Source organism: Falco rusticolus, chromosome 1 (genome assembly GCF_015220075.1).
Source record: "Falco rusticolus isolate bFalRus1 chromosome 1, bFalRus1.pri, whole genome shotgun sequence".
NCBI classification, from domain to species: domain Eukaryota; kingdom Metazoa; phylum Chordata; class Aves; order Falconiformes; family Falconidae; genus Falco; species Falco rusticolus.
The window spans coordinates 1,624,294-1,643,856 of NC_051187.1; the positions used below are offsets into that span (position 1 = coordinate 1,624,294).

Genomic DNA, 19,563 nt, shown 5'->3' on the forward strand with positions numbered 1-19,563 from the left:
AATCGTCCCCAGTGGTTTTGTGTCGGGGCAGGCACAGCTGGGATGCTCCCCGGAAACAAAAAGGCCCCTCTGAATAGTCGGTTTTTATCTCCCTCTTTTTTTATGTGGCTCGAACTTGCAATACCTGTGCTTTCCATCACTTGTATTTTCAGCCTGCGGAGGCAGGATGAAATCAGCCCGATCTGCTTTTTTTGTTTGCAAAATCTTCCCTGGGCAGTTGCAGCCTTCTCTGGTATTAGCCTTCGTGTAAAGACTTAATACCTTCTGACAGAAACCCGGAGCCATCACTTTGCGTACCTACTTATATATACATCTGACCAGAAAAACTCCCCTGGAGACCAGCTACCCGTTTAGCACCTAATGCTGACTCAGCCAGATACAATGCAGTGTCACCGTAAGTGTGGTAATTCCTTTCCTACAAATGCTTGTTCCCAGAGGAAAATCCTGCCCCAGCTATCTGCTGCTGCCCCCTGCGAGGCAGACCCCCAGGGGCACGAGCGCATCCAGCTCCACGGGACATGCTGGTGTAACCAGAGCGCATGGTTTTGGGGGAGAGGCTGTTGGGGTTTTTCTTGGTAATGGTTATATTCAAATTCCACAAAACTCTGTTTACATTGCAAATTGGGGGGGGGCGGGGATCATAGGTGTTTCAGAATGAAAGTGTTTATTTGCATGGAAACGTCGTGGCAAAGCTGGCCTGTGCAACTGGTCAGAGCCAAACTTTCAGTTTATAGCTAAGCTTATTTCTTTACATCAGGGTGTTTCTCTGGTAATGCCCCTCTTTAAGCACAAAAACACGTGCCTGCGTGTCCCCTCCTGCTGCTGGTTTCTCCAGCAGATTACTCCTCTGGCACTTTACATGCCCTTGATCTCACCAAAACCAAAGCCTGGAGGTGTTGTCACTGTTGTCACCTTGGGAAGAGAAGCTTCTCCCATCCAGCAGTTCAGATTGAATTTCTGTGACCCTTTGTACTTGAGGAGCTATTTGCGGTCATGCTTCATCTGTGACCCATCTAGCTGAGGGGCTGACGCTGGCACAGACATGCCTGTGCTTCAGTGCCCCACGTTTGTGCTGCCCAGGGAGCAATCTTGTGGGTTTTTTGGGCAAATGCAGCTCTCCTGCTGCATGGACCCTCCGAAGTGGAGACCACCCTGTGGGTGAAGAACCTGGTGTATTGCTCACCAACGGCATGGTGGATGTGGGGAAGAACTGGTTCTTCCTTTGTTGCCCCTTGGTGGGACTCCAGGGTTGGTGTCTCTTCTCCCAGAAAGGTGTCCAAGCCTGGGTTATACCCTGCTGCTCCCACCCAGCTCTGAGACACGCACACGGAGCCAGAAACTAGGAAAAGTCTTTTAATTCCACCCCATCCACATCTCCCTCCCCACAGCACAGGCCATGGCAGTGGGGAGCTTTCGCCATGGGAAGGCTTAGTTCCACACTGACACTGAAAAACAATTGCTACGGAGGAAAGCAAGACTTAAAGCAGAGAAACACTCTCTGGAGCGTTCCAGTCACAATGTGTCGTACAGCAGACCCACGCACACTATACAGAGCACAGCTATAGATGCAGAAGTGTATGTACAGGAGGTGGGCAGCACCGTGCAGTGCTGCTGTAGGGGATGACCCCCAGATTGCTACAGGGAAGGGCTCTTGCGTTTAGTAGAAGCCAAAGCTCACCTTCCCTTGCCCTGCAGAAGCTGCTTGTCAATGTGGGAGCGGCCTCAACGATCCCTCCTGGATCGTGCATGGTGCCACCAGCCCCACAGCACACAGGGAGGGGGAGACAAGGGACCCCTGAGGTGCTAGGTCTGACTTGCTCCTGCGTGCAGGGGCTGCTCCAGCAGCCACAGCAAAACGGGGGCTAAAGAGTGTCTCTGCAGTATAACAAACCCCTTTGCTGGCATGTGCAGTATATACATATATGTACAATCACCCACCCCTTCCCTTCTCCTGGCTGCGCAGCATGGGGTGGCATGGTTGGGGTGCCCAGACTCTGCGCCTCTTGTTATCTCCTGGTCAGGACACAGCTTGAGGCAGGTTCCCCCAAACCTCAGCTGTGGCTTGGCTGTCCTCCTGCCCCGGCTTTTTGCAGTCCAGGTCCTGGAGCAGGCAGGGAGCGAGCTGAAATCTGGCAGGAGACATGGGTGCAAGGCTAGGGGTCAGAGGCTGGCTGAGAAGGGCAGAGGTGTCCTTGGGTTGGAAAGTGGCAGCTCTTGTTTCGGACTTAGTAGCAGGAATCCCAGTTTGGGGTCTGCTGTGCCCTTTGCTCGTGCCTTGCAGGTGATTTGAGGGGGCTTTCAGGGTGTGCAGCCCCAGCAGAGGGGATGGAGCCTCTCCCAGAGCAGTTTGAAATCGGCTCATTCATGGTGATGGCTGAGAGAACCCTCTGAGATGTGAGTCAAGCCCCGCTTTAATGCAGCAGCACAGATCTGGGGCCTGGGAGTTCTTGTTGCAGGGCACGGAGCTGGCTGGGGACCGCAGGCTGCGTGACTGCCCGCGAGGCCGGCTGCATCTGCGCAGGTCTGGGAGGGAAGGGACTTCTCCGTGGAGTCTCCAACAAAGACAAGGCTCTTCCCATTGAGATGAAAGTCAGGAAGCCCTCCAGAGACATGACAGCATAGTTGTGTGGCTCATTAGGAGATCACTATTTTAAAGAAGTCCAAGGCAGCTTTGGTGCTGAAGAGCTGTAGAGATGCAACAGGAAGGCTCCAGGTCCAAACCCAGCCTCCCCCTGCCCATCAGAGTGAGGTTTGGCTATTGAGCACCAGGGGGACACTGGCCACCACCGTGCCAGGAGCCAGGCTCGGTCTGAGGTGGGCACAGTTGGAAGGGTGCCCAGGGCGATGCTCAGCCCAGCCACAGCGCCAGGCTTTGTGCCCTGGCCCCCAAGGGCTTAGGAAGCAGGGACAGCAAGGATGCCTCCACGCAGGTCAGTCCCACAGGGGCTCGGGAAAGCTGTGGAGCTTCGCTGGGGTTCCTCACCTGTACTGGGGGGAAGCCAGTGGCAGGGAGGGGAAGGGGAGTTGGTTTCTCACAGGCACTGGGGAGCCACGCAGGTGCTGGGACTGGCAGTCTTGCAAGAATAACTCACTGCAAACACCCCTGGTGACAGCCCCAGTGCCACAGACAGCCCCAGCCGAGGCAGAGCCGTCTCATATGCAACTCTGCAGCAAAGCCACCAGCCCCAGCCTTGCTCCGAGGTGCACGGGGCCAGGTCTGTGCTCCTGGTGTACAGGGGAGCTCTACGGGGGACACTGCTTCCCATCGCCTCCGATTTGTGATAAATCTGTTCCTGCTGCTCCAGCCAGGCAGGCAGGAGCTGTAATTAATCTCGCCTGCCTGAGGACAGTCTGTGTGTAAAGTGGCAGCAGAGCCACTCCAGCACTTGCAGGATCAGCCTATTCACTCTCCAATAACCAGGAGAGATGCCTCGTTACGCTGCCAGCAGCCCTGTGAAGCTTTTCAGAACAGATGCAATAGGAGGTCAAGTTTCCACTAAAATCAAGTGGCTGGGAGGCAAAACTTTGTGACTTGCAGCAGCAATGGTGCTGCTGTTTATTAGTCAGCTACGAACCAGCAGAAGGTTTTATTTTGCTGGTTTTACTGTGAGCGTTGGGCTGTGGCTGAGGCTCCCTCCCCTGCTCGCTCCACCAAGGTGGCACGTTTTGCTCTCCTGCCCTTTCCCCCGGGGTGAGCTGTAGCAGGGCACTTGTGGGGTGCCCTGGCAGCCCCCAGGAGCTGCCTTGTGCTCCTGCCCTGCAGCATCCCACCTTGGTGGCCTTTGGGATGTCGGTGGCAGCCCCATGTGCCCCTTGCTCCTCACCTGCAGCCCTGTTACCTCCAGCCAAGAGAGCCCCTGGGTGCAAAGGGTGGAGCAGGGTATTGCAGATCACAGTCCCCTTGCACAGCCCTGAGCTGGCAGGGGTGTTACTGCTGGGGGGGTTGCCAGGACAAAGCTGACCTGGACACATGCAGTGCTGGTCATGGGCCCTTCCCAGCACTAGAAAGCCAGGCTTGCCGTAGTTTAAAGTCCAGGCTTGCTGCATTTTCAACTTTAAACCAGCACAGACAGAAGATGCTCTTGGCTGGGGGCTCCTGCTGGAGACTCCCATGGGTGTGCAGCCAGGAGCTGGCATCTCCCCCCACCATTAGTCGGGGTGTTGGTGGCAGGCCTTGCATGGATGGGACTGGGGTGAAGGCGGCTGCTGGCAGGTCTGGGTCTGGCCCCACTGCAGGTGAGTGCTGGGGGCTGTGAACGTCAGCTCCCATGACGGGCAGGGGGCTCAACAGCCCCCCCTCCCCACCGCCTCCCACGCTTGCCACACAAATCATGCCTTCACCGCCCACCAAATATGAAATACCCAAAGCTGACGCATCGCTGCAGCTATGACACGGAAGCCTTATCCTAACAGGGGGCTCCAGCAGCACCCCACCCAGCCACCACCCCCCAGCGTTTCACTGTGGTGTGACACGCTGCTCGTGTCTTAATTCCCACTGCATCACCAGGGCAGCTGCGCGCCCGGAGCCCGGGTTCAGCTTCATTTCCCTCCCTGAAGCTGGTGCGGGGATGCGCTTGGCGAGCAGCTGCCTGCCCAGCCCGGCGCAGGCAGCGAGGGGACAGGCAGGTGCCCGCTCGGCGCTGAGCCCACGCGGTGCCTCCGAGCACTTGAATGCAGACACATGTTCCTCGGAGGAGCAGTAAACAGTTAAAAGCAAATCAATGCTGACAATGCTCTGCAAAGCCTGTAGAGCCCTACGCTGTGTCCCCAGTGCCCCTGCTGCCATGCCGGAGCTGGTGTCCAACAGAGCTGTGCTGGGGAGCAGGTGTTGAGCCTGGCACTGAGCCCTTTTGTGGGGCTGGTGGGGGATGCTGGGGTGGCACAGCCCCACGTGTGATGCCCAGGCAGGGACCTGCTGAAGGGGCTGGGCAGAGCCATGGGAGAACCTCTCCCAGAGCTGGTGCTCTCGCAACATTGACTGGGAATACATGTCTGAGCAAGGCAGCACCCCAAAGTGGGTGGCATCCTGTGGACAATGCTCATCCTCACCTCCCGCAGTGCTCGTAGCACAAGGTGAAGGCTCCATGTCTGCCGGCAGTGGGGCTGGTGTGGGGATGCCCGGGTGGGATGGGAAAGGGGAGGGTGAGCGGGACCCAGCTGTTTTCTCCACCTAAACTACTGTGTTCCCACGGCTCAGCTCTGGAGCAAGAGCCTGTGAACAGAGTCTGGCCTCTGGCACAGAAACTGCTCTGGGTGCTCCGGCAAGAAGACGGCACTTCTCCCTCTCCCCTGGGCTTTCCATTGTGCTCTGGCTGTGCTGGCGGAGGAGGGCAGCTTTGCTGGGGCAGGAGCAGGCGGTCAGGGCTCCCAAGCCCTGGGTTTACGTGCTGAGCTGGAAAGGGTGGACGTGGACCGTCCCCAGGACAGTCCTGAGCAGCTAAATGCAGTGAATGCTGGCCCAGACCTGCCACCCCTCGCACTGTGGACTGCGTCCTGTGCGTCCCCTTTCCCGTGCTGCGGTGCAGAAGAGCAACTGGGGGGCTGGATGTGTGCTGCCCTGCTCTGCCTCATGGCTTGGTGCTGGAAGCACTATGATCTGCTCTGCTTGGTCCCCTTGGCTCAGACAAGGGTTGGGGCCAAGTCCCCAGCACCTCCCACCTCCCGTCCCCCATCCTCTCCATCACCCCTTCTTCCAGCATGACTTGCCTGGAAGGAGCAGGGCAGGCGTCACTGGTGGCCAGTCGATGCTTGCTCACCCTGCCGTGGGGCCAGCAGCCCCGGCGATCCTCGGAGCCATAGCCGGGACAGGACAAGCCCAGATCTCACCCAGGTGCAGGAGCTGTTGGCAGCGGGATGTGCCGCAGCCCATGCCACGGTGCTCCAAACCCCATGCGCTGCTGCTGTTTAAATGCTTCCAAGGATTTCCCACCAGAGACGGGTGCCAGGCGATCGAGCCGTGGCTGCTCAGCCCGCCCAGACGCGGCTTGTCAGGGAGAGCAGCGATCTCTGCTGCTGGCGCAGTGTGGGACTGACCATGAGGAGACACGAGTGGCAGGAGGGGCAGCAGCTACTGGGGAAGGAAAGGGGGAAATCCTCCATCCAACAAGAAAACCTGCAGGCAGGTGACGTCACGGTGGGAGGGAAGGGGCTCTCATGCAGCGGGAGATGAGGGCTGGAGGAGGCAGGGTAGGAGTGCGGCAGGACCAGAGGGGCTGCCAGGGTGGCAGAGCTGCTTCCTGCAGGGCAGCCACCTCTGTGCTGGCGTGCCACCTCCAGGCAGCACAGTTGTTGCAAACGATGCAGTCAAATAGCAGCAGGGAAGCTTCAGGGGAGGTGATGGAGTAACTTACAAGCTGGGCAAAATGCAGCCCCAAATATCCTTGTCTCCTCTGGGAAAGTGACTGTGGGAGCACACTTGGACCCTCCAGGGAGCTTCCACCAGCTCTTTGCTATAAACCGGTGCATCTCCATGGCGGCACACGTGTTGGCACACACCTGTGGCCTCAGCTCCTCCCGAGGTCACCTTGCTGTGCGTGTGTGTCCATGTGCAAGCACCCATTCTGGGGCAAAGCACACAAAGCCAACCATCCCCGAGCTGGGGAAGCCAGCAGAGCCACCCAGCAGTACCTGTGTCCCACAGTGGCACTTTGGTGTTGAAATGCACTGTGTTGCTATGAGTTGTCTTTGTCTCCCTGGCGAGGCAGCTCCTCTTGAACTGTACCCTTCCCAGCACTTGAAAGCCAACCCGCCAGCAGCTCAGGAGGAGCCCAGCTGAGGACCCCCGCCGCCCATCGGTGTGTGCACTGCCGTCCCCTAAGCCGGCACTCCTGCCCTGGCTCCATACATGCCACCACCCTGCTGCAGCTGGGAGCAAGTGGGGAGAGGAGAGCAAAGGACAACCCTGCTGCCCTCTCAGATGCTTGTCTGCAGGTCACCATTGAGCAGGGTCCTTTGGGTTTCTGTGGTCTCATTGAGCCTGGATTTGTCCTGCTTGCTGTCGCTCCGGTCCGCCTCATCCATGCCGCTGACCTTCACCAGGCAGAGGACATTCTGAAAGCTCTTCTTGAAGTTGTCAGACAAGAAGGCATAAAGGATGGGGTTGGCACAGCTGTTGGCGTAACTGAGGACCACCACAAAGTCGAACATGCCCTTGAGGACGGGTGTGGGCACGATCAGGACAGAGACCGAGGAGACGTTAAAGATGTAGAAGGGGAGCCAGCAGAAGATGAAGACGGCAACCACAATGGAGACCATCCTGGTAACTTTCTTCTCAGATTTTTTCCTCTTGGAGGAACCCACGCGGATGCCTGAGGACTTCACTTTGATAATGATGAACAAGTAGCAAAGGCAGATAATAGTGAGAGGCACCAGGAAGCCCAGGATGAAGGCATAGATGATGAAGCCTGTGTACCAGGCGCCTGACTCTCCTGGCCAGATGATGGTGCAGCTACTCCTGCCGTGATTATGCTGCACTCCAGCATAAATCATGATGGGCATGATTACCACCAGGGAGACACCCCAAACGGCCATGTTGATCATTTTGGCTGTCCTGGGCCGCCTCCACTTGGCGGATTTAATGGGGTGGACGACAGCCAGGTACCGGTCAACACTCATAACCGTCAAGCAGAAGATACTGGTGAACTGGTTGATGCCATCCACCGTCATGACAATTCTGCAGATGGCTTTGCCAAAGGGCCAGTGTACCAGGGCGACCTGCATGGCCAGGAAGGGCAGACCGAGCATGAACAGCTCATCTGCAATGGCCAGGTTGAGGATGTAGATATTGGTGATGGTCTTCATCTTGGCATAACGAAGGATGACATATATCACCAGCGTGTTGCCACACAGCCCTATGATGCAAACCACGAAGTAGATGAAGGTGAGGATGGCATTGCTGGTCAGGTCAAAGTGCTGGCCTGTGGCATTCTGTGACCCGTTGGTGGGTGCCTCCACGGAGAAGTTGTCAAAGGGGGAAGCCGGGGAGAACCAGAATGCGGTGGCATTGGGCAGCTCGTATTCCAGCTCCATGGCTCTGCTGGTCCCTCAGCGTTGCAGGTTCAGAGCAGCGGAGATGTCATATTCCCTTGCTGTGGGGACAGAGGAGAAGATTCTAGAAATCACGGAATGAATAGAAATGAAGGGATTCCTGGGGAGGATTTGCCCATCCTGCCTGGCAAGCTCCGTGGGAGAGAGATGCTTCCCAGAGGGGCTTTCCCCAAACCACCTCCCTCGTCTCCCCTCCGCAGCCCTTGCGGTGCCGAGCAGCGTGTCCTGGACACACCACAGCTCGCCTGGCGCTGGCGACACCGGAGTCCTCGTGATTCTCAAAATCCAGCCGGCGAGTCCCCCCTGGGCACGACTGGTGCCCGAAGCACCGCGCTGGGGAAAAGCCTTTCCCCTCGCCTCGCCCTCCGCCGGGCTGCCAGCCCCCTCCTCCCCGGCCGGGACCCCAGCCCGGACGGCTCCCGTGGCCGATGAACTCGGGGCGGGCGCAGCCCCCGGCCCATCCCGCCCCGCTCCCGCCGCTGCAGCCGGGCCCCGGAGCGGTGCTGCCCCGGCCGCGGCCCCGCCGCTCACCTGCTCCCGCCGCCGCCCCGGCCCGGGGGCACCGGGAGGCGCCGGCAGCGCCCTCCGCTCCGCACCGCACCGCTCCGCTCGGCTCCGCGCACCCGCCGTCCCCGGCGCGGCTCCGCCGCTGGACCCAGCGCACCGGCTGCGCCCCGCCCCGCGCGGGGCGGCTCCGGGGGCCGGGGCGGAGACAGTCCTGCCCGCGCTGCCCACCCTGCCCGTCCTGCCCGCGCTGCCCACACTGCGCTGCCCACACTGCCCTACCTGCACTGCCCACCTTGCCCTGCCTGCCCGCAGCAGGGGAGCCAGGCAGGGCAGCCTGTGGTGCTGGGTGCTGCTCCTGGAGGTCCAGCTGGCCCTGTGGCCCAGGCTTTGTGCCGGGGAGCGGAGCATCACCTGCCCACAGAGGCTGTTGGTGCACGGCAAAGGGCGTTCAAAACCAGGGACTCAGGGTGGGTGCGTGGGTGCAGGGACCTTGGTTCCCCCCAGAGTGTGGTGGGACCTGCCTGACTCCATGGGACTTCCAGCAGAAGAGACCCCGTCGGATCACACCCCCCTTGGCTCCTTTCCCTTGCATGACCTTGACCTTGCTGCTTGGCTCCTACTGCAGAAGCAACATTTTGCTTCCAGTGACGGTGCAAAGGGCTCAGCTTCCCCTAATGTCTCCAGGGCCACGGGAGGCACGGGGCGGAGCAGGGCAGGTGCTGGCAGCGCAATGGCCATGCTGTGACCCCGCTGGAGAACCCAAGAGGGGTCTGAGAGTCCCAAAGCCTCCCAGGAAGCTGGGGGTACCTTGGCACCAGGATTTTGCACCTTGCCACCAGAGGCAAGGCAAGGCAGGTCCTTGCTGGCTTGGCACAGCCCGGGAGAGGCGGGGTGGTGATGCGGTGCCTGCCCACAGCTTTGGGGGCTCTGGGGACTTGTGCAATACAGGTGGCTACTGCCACAGCCCCTCCCTCTGCAGTTACCCAGTAACAATGGCTGGAGGAGGAAGACCAAAAAAGAGAGGTTTGGGGGAGATAACCTTCTGCTCTGGTTTGTTTGAGATCTTGAAAGCAATTAAATAATAGCGATTCCTCTCCCCCCCCTTTCCCATCACTTATCAAAGAGACAATAGAAAGCAGGAAATTAGGAGTGACTTGGAACAAAGAGCCCAGAGCGAGGCTGCTGATTGCAGCCAGAGAGGCTGGGAGGTTCTCATTTGCACTTAGCCATCCACTTCCCAAGGTGGATCTGAAGACACCAGGTCCTGGAGCGTGAGTGAGAATCATTATCAGCCTCATAAATCTTTAGGATGCTGGAAAAAGCTTCCTCTGGTATAGATGATGTGGAAATTAACATCCCAGTAAAGGTGCATGAAGAGGGAGGATAGGGAGCAAGATGGTTTGGCTAATGTGGGTGGGGGATCAGATCTCTGTGGGGTGGTGCTTGCTGGGGTTGGGGTGTCCCATTGAGTGTCACCTGTGCAGCTCCCTGGGATGCTGCTCTGGGCAGGGTGGCTGCACGTGTCCCCAGGGCCACCGCGGTGCTCTGCCTGCTGGAAACGCAGGCAGAGGTGTGGGGAGGAGGCAGTGCAGCACACCAGTGTGGCATAGGAGAGAGCGTTTTGATGACTTGTGACCTTTTCATTGTTTTATCCTCTCTCAGCTGGCTCCTGTGCCCAGGAGGGATGTCTTGACCATGCCCTTACCTCAAAGCCGCATGGGCAGCCGTTGCCAGCAGCGGGAAGGACAGTATGAAACCTTGCGGTGCGCATTTCCAGTGCTGCCTCCTTGAATGTCTCCCCTGAATAGGTGACGCTGCCGCATGCCTCCCTTGGGTCCCTTGGCACACAGCCCCTGCGGTCAGCAAGCCTTGCGTGTGGGGGGTTGGCGTGCTACAGACCCCCTTGCCCCAGCACCAAGACCACCTCAGCTCAGGCTTGCAGTGGCACTTCCCGCTGTGCCGGGGGCCTGGAGCGGTGAGGGGGGGTCCTGGGGTGCCTCTGTCTGGCTGTGGGGCTGCTCCAGCTGCCTGCCAAGTGTCAGGGCTCCAGCTGCCCTCTGCCCTTTGCTTTCGCCTCCGTGGGAAGCTGGTGTTGGATGCAGGGGCCAGGGAGCTGTGTGAACTTGTCCAGCAAGCTTGCTTGGCTAAAACCAGATCTGATCTTCATTAAAAAAACCCCAAAACTAATGAAATGATGGGCCAGTGTGTATTAAAGGGCTGATCTGAGCTGATATACATCCAGTAAGGAGTGCAGCAGCAGCTAGCTGAATCAGGAAGCCATACTTAAGCCTATTGGAGATAGTTTTTTGTTTTTTTTTTTATTTTATTTATTCTGCTTAGATATAGGGTTGAATTAAACCCTAGTGTAGAGTCTGATCTGTATCTCTGGGTGGTCCCTGGTTTGGAGAGCTGTTGTACCCCAGCAGCTGGTTTGGTGCTGGCAGATAAACTCCTCTTTGTCCTTTAGCCTGGGAAGCATCCACTCTGCTGAAAAGCGATTTACTGGCAGGGCTGGATATAGGAGAAATGCATGGCCTCTTCCCACACGGCTTCGAGGGCCGATATAACCCATGGGAGAGGGACATGGGGATTACGTGACCACAAAGTGATTTTTAAAGTCCTTCCAAGTTTTCTGCCATCTATTCCCAGCTGTTCTGCAAGACTCCCCGTGGAAAACAGTGCTTTCGACCCCTGTCCTGGAAATGAGTGTTGTGAGGAGCTGGGGTTTGTTTGCCAACAGAGGGGTAGGGTGATCCAGCCTTTCTCCCCGATAGATGAAGGGGAGGCAGGGAGATCTCCGGTATTTTGTGGGAATGAAGGAGGCTGTGTTGGACTGGTGGGACTCTCTGGTCTGCACTGAGATGGTAGAAGGGAACTGGGGGAACTGGGAGGCAGCTGCTGTTCTCCAGCAGTCAGTGGGAAGGATTTGGTCCTGAGTACAGCTCGCCCTGCAGCTTGCGCCCCCAGGATTCTGCTCACCTGCACCCACCACCCCACACTGCTGTGGGAGAGATGAGTCTGCAGGGGGCTGGTCACACACTTTTGGGTCCCAAGTCAGTGCCATGGGGTCCCTGCACATGTCCTGCCTGTTTTAGCCTTGTCCATTGCTGTCCTCAGGAGTATCCCTGCCCACAGCCCTTCTGCTGGTCTCTCCTGTTACCTGTTAATGACTGATAGCAAAAAAAACAGGTCGTGGCTCTGGACCCTGTTTGTGCTGGGGGACAGGTCCCTGGGGGTTAAAGCGGCCTCTCATCTCCTTTCCTCTGGCTTCCTGGCTGCAGTGTCCCGTGGCGTGGTGGGAAGGACCTTTGAAGAGAGAAAAGTGATGCTGCGCAGCCTCACTGGCCCCGTCACTGTCCCCATCACCGTCCCGACTGGCAGCGCGCAGGGTGCAGCGCCAGCCCGAGGAGCCCCAGAGCTCACCGTCGCTTTTGCAGAGTGGTGAGCCGGCCCTGAGCAGCTCCTGCCTCCTTGGGCAGCCTTGCCCCAGCCTGCTCCTCCCCAGCACGCTGCCCTTGGGGGACCCTGCTGTCCCCCGTGGCTGCAGGACCAGGGCCAGTGCAGGCAGGGGTGACTGTGGTGTATCCTCTCCCATGGGTGCTTTGGGTGGCACTGCCCTTTCCCTGCCCTTTCCCATCCCATCTCCAGCCCAGCAGCCATGAGCAGCTTTGGTGGCTCTGCTGATGCCTGGCTGGAGGCTGCCTGGCTCAATGACAGGGATGCCTGGAATGGGAATGGGGGGAGGCTTTGCTTTCTGCTAATTAGCCAGACAAACAGGCCTGGACCGTCTCCCTGCACCCCTGAGGCAGGGCAGAACCAGGCTGGTTGCTGCCAGATTTAATCGGGCAGTGTCTGCAGCGGTGATTGATGGGGAAGGAGAAGTGCTGGTGCCTTCACCTGCAGCCAGGGCAGGCGGTAGCATCCCTGCAGCATCCAGACCCCGCGGGATGCAGGTTTCTCTGCAGCCCTGGCGGGTGAGAGGCTCTCCCAGGGGAGCCCTGCACCATCCGCATTCGGCTCCTTTCCCGGGGCTGCCTCCTGCTCCCGCAGACCTCCCTGCAGCCGGCTCCTTTCTCCCGCTCCCGCCTCTCCCATTCTCACCCTGCTGTTATTTGCCTCCGTAATTAGTTTATTGATCTCTGCCGAGGGTACCCGGGACTGAGCTGCAGTGAAAGCTGCTGTACAGGTTCCCTGTGAATCATATTGCTAAACCCCTGACGCTAATGAGTCTTTGGCAACCATGGACCGAAATCTCTGCTCCTGCCCATGCTTCTCCCTGCTGTGCCTGCCTTGTTGGAGGGTCGTGTGCATTAAACCGGGACTTAACAGTACTCTGTGTCTGGCAGTCAGGCTTCCTGCTCCAGCTTGAAATGTCAGGGATAGTTACAGCATGTGCAGATCCGCTGGTACTCGCATCCCCTCCTGTTCAAAGCAGCAGCGGGTCCCAGCCTTACGCGGGGTCCATCGTGTCTCTCACAGCGAGCTGAAAGCCAGCAGAGAAGCATAAAGCTGTCACTTTGTGCCCTGTGACTAATAGGTGACATTAGCTTGTAGGATGGAGATGGATGGAGATGGTGTTACCCCTGCTTGGCGCTGCCTGTGCTGCTGTGCTGCTCCCCTGCCCTGTCCTCTGGGATGTCTCTGGATGTCCTCATTCCCTCGGCTCAGCCCGCGCCTTGGTACAGGTCCAGGCTGGCTCTGTCCACCGCCCCAGCTTGACATGGATGGATTTGGGTTGGGAAAGAGCCCAGCAATGAGCCAAGCTGGTGCAAAGGGGAGACGGGGTGGGAGCAGAGGGACCCCATTTGCTGTGCCCCGCGGGAGGCGTGTCTGGGGCTTCTCCAAACCTGCCTCAGCTTGCAGTGCCCTGGGCCATCGCTGTGCTGGGATGTGTCTCTCTGCATCGCCTGCCTGCTACAGCTACCCCAGGCATCACTAAGGAGCTTTATTGAAAAAACAAACAAACAAACTAACAAAAGGAGGGATTTATGTCTTGGCTGCCTGGTGGCCCCAGGACTCCCTGGAGCCAGGACTGCGTTGCTGCCCCTTGCAGCATCTCACACACCTTTGTGAGAGAGATTGCATAAGAATTTGTGCCCCTTTTGTTTTTTAAAATGCATTTTAGGGGCCCTAGGTAACCTATGGTTTTGACCACTGGTCTCATCCTTCCTGGTGCTGCCACAGGCAGAGGCCACAGAGGAGCTGCCAGCCCTCGCCAGTGCTGCCTTTGCCTGCCTGCACTGGGTGCAGCAGGCTCGTCCGCCCGCTTTGGGGCCAGGGCTGGCCTGGACCCTGTCCCTGTCCCTTGTGGGGCTGAGCTGTGCAGGACAGGCAGGACTGTGCAGGCAGGCAGGAGGGGGAACAGCTGGTGCCCTGTTTTCCTGGAAAAGGTGACATGGAGGTGTCCCTGCACGTAGAAATGACACTGGGGAAGGGGGGTGGATGCGATTGATTTTGCTGATGCTTCTGCACGGAGTCTCACTGCCATCACGACTGTCCCCATTGTGCCCAGGGCTGCCCACACATCCCCAGGCAGGGACATCCCTGCCAGCCGCCCCCAGCCCATGGCAGCTTGCCAGGCTGGCTCCTGTGTCAGCACTGTCCCCACGGCCAGCCCCGCCAGCTCACCAGCTGTCCCCAGCCCTGCCAGCCCCTCCATCACGGCTGGTCAGGGACCCCTGGGGTGGTGGGGGGAGCCTTTTTGTTCTGTCCCCACGTCCCTCCCAGCTGGCACCTTGCACTGCATCTGCCTTGTTATGGGAGCTAATGAAGGATGCAGGCAATTACAGGGGGAGATTGATTAAATCCTAAATCAGGGAGGTTTCAAGTGGCCTTGACCTTTCCCAGCTGTGGCAGGGGAGGTTGATCAAAGGCTTTTAAAAGATAAACACTCTGATAAAGAAGGGTTATGTTGCAAAAGAATTGGATGTGACGTTCTGCCACCTCCTGCACCTTCTGGCGCGGCACAAGCAGGAGACACCAGCGAGCCCTGAGGCTGGCCCGGCTCCCTCTGCTCCATGGCCATTGGGGTAAGCCCCTCACCCTCCTGCCAAGGTGGCTGAGCTGCTGGGGCAGGAATCGGTGCCAGAGCTGCTTCTGCCCGTGATGATGCTCTGGGGGGATGTTAACGGCTGGGGGAGGATGCCGTGATGCCGCATGCATGCTCCAAAGGCTGTGACGGGGATGGACAGTGGTTGTTTGGTCCTGTTAGGTATTGCAGGCTGCCACGTACTGATCATTAAGGTGCAACTTCTGGTTGTTAATGAGCGCGGCTGACGAGCACAGCTCACCATGCCGGCCATGCTCCCAAGCTGCCAGGTGGCAGGAAGGCACGCCATGGAAGCACCCCAATCCAAAGACCAGGAGCTGCCTTTAAGCAGCCCAGCGGGAAGCCTGCCCGGGGGTCACCTTGCAGCTGGGGGCTGCGCCGTGCCCGGGGGTGGCAGTGGCGGTGACAGCTCCCCCCGCGCCTTGCCGCGCCCGCCCGCGCCGCCCGCCCGCCTCACTGTCCCCGCACCTCCCCCTCCCGAACCGCAGAGCCGCGGGCGGCCCGCCCCCGCCGCGCTCCCATTGGCGGCGGCCGCGTTGATAGGCGGGGCGGCGGCGACACGTGCGGCGGCACCAGGAAGTGGTGGCGGGGCCGCGGCGGGCAGCGCCGGGCGGTGAGCGGGGCCGGGGTCCCCCGGGGGCGCGGGTTAGTGGCAGGGGGGCTCCCTCTTGGCGGGGCCGGGCAGCCGAGGGGGTCTGACGCGAGCGTCCACCCCGTAGGGCCGGGCAGCGGGCCGGGGGCAAGGCAGGGGGCCTGGGGGGGCCCGGCAGGGGGAGGGAAGGGAACGGTGTGTGTATTTCTCATAATCTACCTATAAACGTTTAAATACACCTGTATTTTGATATATTCGCATATAAGCGTATAAATATGTATGTACTTACATACCTATTGACGTGTCGGTAGTTGCACACACGCGTGTGTTCCCTCGCAGCGCGGCTCCGGGTCGCTCGGGGCCGGGTGGACTCAGGTGTCCGTCCCCCCCCGCCCTCGGCACCCCCCCCGGGCACAGCCCCGAGCCCTGTTTCGGTGGCCCAGCCCCGGGCCTGGTTCCCCTTTCTGCCTGGTCCCGGCAGCTGAGCGGAGCGGGGTGCTGTGAGGCCGCTCGCCTCCAGCGCCGGGAACGGGGGTTTTCGGCGTAAGTAAGCGGCACCGAGAAGTGGGATGTGGTGCACGTGCCTGGGAGCTGCCCCGGGGATGTGGGATGGAGCGTTTCCTCACTCGGTGAGGTTTGAGCGGTGTGTGTTTCTCTGGAGCTGCTCTGCCCTGGTGCCAGCTTGGGGGGCTGAGCCCCAAATCGGCATGGGGTCGTGCACCGGATGGGGTGTGGAGCATCCCATCCCTCCTTGGTCCCTCTTCTCTGTGCTTGGATTAAATTGCAAAGCCCTACTTGAGGGGAAGAGAAGCTTAGACAGGCTCAGCAGGGAGGATGGTTAACTTACCTCTTCGGTGAGGAGGGGTGTGTGTGGGGGGGTATTCTCTGTCTTTAAATACCACACACTTCTCCTGATGCAACTAATCTCTCCTAGGTCAGCATGATCCCAGGGCACGGGCCGGTGATCCAGGCGGTGCTGGGAACCTTCCTCACCTGGGGGCTGACAGCTGCTGGCTCGGCGCTGGTGTTTGTGTTTTCCAGCGGGCAGGTGGGTGCTGGGATCACTCCTCTGTCCCTGGGAGGCAAGCGGGGCAGGGGGCTGTGCTATGCTCGTGGTGGGGTTTGGCTGCCTGGTCCCAAGTGTGAGGGACTGGATGTTGGTCCTGGGACAGGAGGAGAAAAAAATCCAGCTCATTTCTATCCTGTCTGTCAACACAGAAGAGGAGAAGGAAATCAAATTCCTGACCCAGGCTGTGGTATGTGCTGTAGCAAGCTCACGGCACTTGGGAGATGGGGCAGAGCTGCAGGCAGGGCTCTGTGTTTGGAACAGCAGGTTCTCCTCCTGTAACCTGGCTTTGCTGCTGCATCCCCAGTGCAGGATTGGGGTCAGCCCATGCTCAGAGCAAGCCAAGTGCTGCTCTTTAAGTCATCTTGTATTTCAGAATTAGAGGCCCTCCTTGCTGTTGTGTTCAAAATTGCCTGGATGGATTTATTATTTATGGCTCTCTCTTGTGATGATTTATTCAGGAGTTCTTTGCAAAGTGAGATTCCCTTTGCAGTAGCACGTTAGTTTTCTTCCTGGGGGAGGATGATGTGCTAATGAAGAAAAACTGCACTGGGAGTGAGGTGGGCAGGGTATGTGCTGGGCTACTGGAAGAGTAATGGCTTTGTTTGTAGCAGCTCGTTATTACAGGAATCAAAATGTTCAGGGAGGGGAAATGCAGGGCAGCATGTACAACTGGGCAGGAGAGTTTCTGGTTTACCTTTCTGCATCCTTTGACATGGGCACTGGATGGGTTGAGCCCAATCTGGGCACTGCCAGTGGGCTGAGGGAGCCAGGATGCACTATAGGCTTTTGGTGATGGTGGGCTGCTCTGTGTGAAAAGCACGGCTTTTGCCTCAAAGCACAGAAATCACTTGGGTTACAGAAATGGGAAGAAGAAAGATATCTCAGTGTGGTAGCGGTGCAGCTGCCTTCCCTCGTCTGCGAGGTTTACGGTGGTGTTGACTCTGCTGCTTCTACTGGGAGTAAATGGTGTATTTTGTGTTTTATTGCAGAGGCGGATCCTAGATGGGAGCTTAGGCTTTGCTGCGGGGGTAAGTACAGCTCCTTCTACTCCTTGTCTCTGCTTGTTCTCCTGCCGACACCTCTGAAGCTCTACCATGCTTCCTTTGGTTGCCTGCTTGTGTTAGTGTTTCTTGGATAATTGCCTGAGGTGTAGGTGGGGCAGGGAAGAGCATGGTGTGGTACTGCTCAGGTCTTGTCACGTCTCTGTGCCTCTTTGGTGAGGAGGGTCACAAGGATGTCAAGCTGCCCATGCAGGATTTGGATCTCTTGAGTTAAACTCTTTTTGCTTCCTTGGGCTTCTGAATTGCTCCTCCTGGAGCAGTGGTGCGATGAAGGTGGACAGGAGAGCCGTTGTCCTGGAGGCTTTGTGCTTCTTGGTCTCCTGCAGAGCGTGGGTGCTTTAAGCCCTTGGAAGAAGGGAGAATAAAGACACTGCAGCTTTGCATTGAAGGCGCATGCTAAATGTGGGGTTTGTTGCGTCCTTCTTGAAGGAAGACATGAAACTGTGGGGCTTGTGAATGTAGACCTCCTGCTGTGATGGGGAGCAGGTGGAAGGCTCATTCAGACTTGTTAAATCACGTTAGTTTTCCTTCAGGTGCTAGAGTGTGCCTGAGAGCCCAGGGGATGTGCTCTGGGTGGAAGGTGCATCTTCCCTGGGCGCAGGGCTCTGCCAGGCCCCGCTCGCTGTGGCCTGGCTGTGTAGCTGGCACCTGGAGCGTGGGCGACGCTGCTAGGTTTCAGGGTGAACCACGAGCCTGGCAGCATGGGTGAGCCATCCTGTGGCGTGCAGCAATGCTGCTTGTGCCGAGGCTGTGCCCCTTCCTCCCTGTGCACCCCCAGGTGCCACAATGCTGCTAATCAAGGTGCAATTTAACTGTTCGCAGCTGTGGAGATTGCAGGTCTGCTGTTCCCAGTGGCTGGAGCAAACCCAGCTGCACTGAGCAAGAGCCTGCTGTGGCGGGTGACATGAAAGGCTACAGAGCTTGGTTTGCTCCCTAACAAGCTTTCCTGGAATGTGCCTGCAACCTGCTAATGTGAATAATTCAGCTTGCCTGTTGTAGCAGATTCGTGGGCCATCATTTATAAATGGATCACTTGCGTTAGGAATTGCCTGTTCTGGAGCTTCCCCTGTGGTTTGATTTCTGAGCTGTTTTTCTCTGCAAGACACACCCTTGTCCCTACAAGCCAAGTTGGAGCCACTTTTTTGGTGTCAGGGAGATGCTGCTGGGGACAGCGTGCGCTGGGCTGTCCCCTTGACGTGGCACTGCTGTCTGCAAAAGCAGCCAGCACAACTGTCCTGCATCTGGGGAGGTACCAGGGCATGGTGGGGTGTCTGCCCTGTCCAAGGGCTGGTTCGGGTGCTGCCCCAGCACGGCATGATGCTGTCCTTGCTGTGGCCGCAGTGTCACCCTGCCAGGAGCACTGAGTCATCCCTGTGCAGCAGAGGCGTGGCTCGGCTGGTGAAGCAGAAGTTCTACAAACAGTTACTTTTCCCCTGGCTTCTTTCAGTTTGCTGTGCTTGGAGCAGGAAAGGGAACTTTTTTTTTCCCCCTGGGGTTGCTGCAGTGTCTAGAGGGGAATGACAGTGAGGGAGCCTGTGGTGGCACATCCTGCTGGCTGGAGGTGCTGCCACCTAAACCACCCACAAGCTGAGATTTGTGAAGGCTTCTAAGTTGCGTTTGTAGGCTTGAGCTGCTGAAGCTGGTGCTGGTTGGGTTGAGCTGAGCTGCCTGTGTCACCCAGGGTCACTGCAGAGAACTGATGCTGCATGGCCAGGATGGCTCTTTTGGAGGAAGATGACAGATCTGCAGGTGATTGTGCCATGGTTGCTTCTAGGGCTGCTGGGCTTGCTAGAAGCAGGTTCTTGCTCGGTGGCCAAGTGTTTGTGTGGCAGTGACATGGCAAAAGCACCAAATTTATCTTCCTTTTGCCTTAGTTTGCTCCAGATGTGCCTGTAGCTCTTTGCCTGCTGCGTGGCATGGGGCTGGCATACCCCCCCTGAGAGGGCTGTGCTCAACCCTGCACCTTCATGCTTCCTCAGTGCAGCTGCCCGGCGCCGAGGAGGGGTTTGCTGGATGTTACCCCCAGGTAACAGGTTCCCCCTGAGTTCCTAGCAGATGGTTTTCTTTTCCCAGCTGGACAGCATTGTAATTGATTGACTGGCTGTCTTTAGCTTTTCTTTACCTGAAAGGTTTTAACACGAGAAACATTTTCCTCCCTGTACAGACAAGGGAAGCACTAGTGATGTGTGTGCTTGGCAGCTTTGCAGAGTCCACGGAAAAGATGGAGGAGAAACCGCCT

The 19,563-nt window shown here is 58.1% G+C and overlaps 2 protein-coding genes across 4 annotated transcripts in view; one reads left to right on the plus strand and one right to left on the minus strand.

The window, feature by feature from the left end:
• Positions 1–1,357: 1,357 nt before the first annotated feature.
• On the minus strand, positions 1,358–8,666 carry SSTR2 (somatostatin receptor 2). Its single transcript, XM_037405129.1, has 2 exons — positions 8,578–8,666; positions 1,358–8,087 (listed from the first exon to the last, which is right to left on the minus strand). Exon 2 carries the CDS (start codon positions 8,026–8,028, stop codon positions 6,913–6,915), a length of 1,116 nt encoding a protein of 371 aa, XP_037261026.1. The 5' UTR covers positions 8,029–8,087; positions 8,578–8,666; the 3' UTR covers positions 1,358–6,912.
• A 5,897-nt stretch (positions 8,667–14,563) lies between these two features.
• The window catches only part of SLC39A11 (solute carrier family 39 member 11), a 99,430-nt gene continuing 94,430 nt past the window's right edge, over positions 14,564–19,563 (plus strand). For 2 of the 3 annotated variants that reach the window (XM_037404496.1, XM_037404512.1), the window contains exons 1-3: positions 14,564–14,582; positions 16,129–16,242; positions 17,253–17,291. In XM_037404496.1, coding sequence (XP_037260393.1) covers positions 14,571–14,582; positions 16,129–16,242; positions 17,253–17,291 — 165 coding nt within the window. In that variant the 5' untranslated portion in view covers positions 14,564–14,570. Of the gene's footprint in view, positions 14,583–15,156; positions 15,216–16,128; positions 16,243–17,252; positions 17,292–19,563 lie in introns of those variants that run through there. The other variant, XM_037404506.1, reaches the window with a different exon arrangement.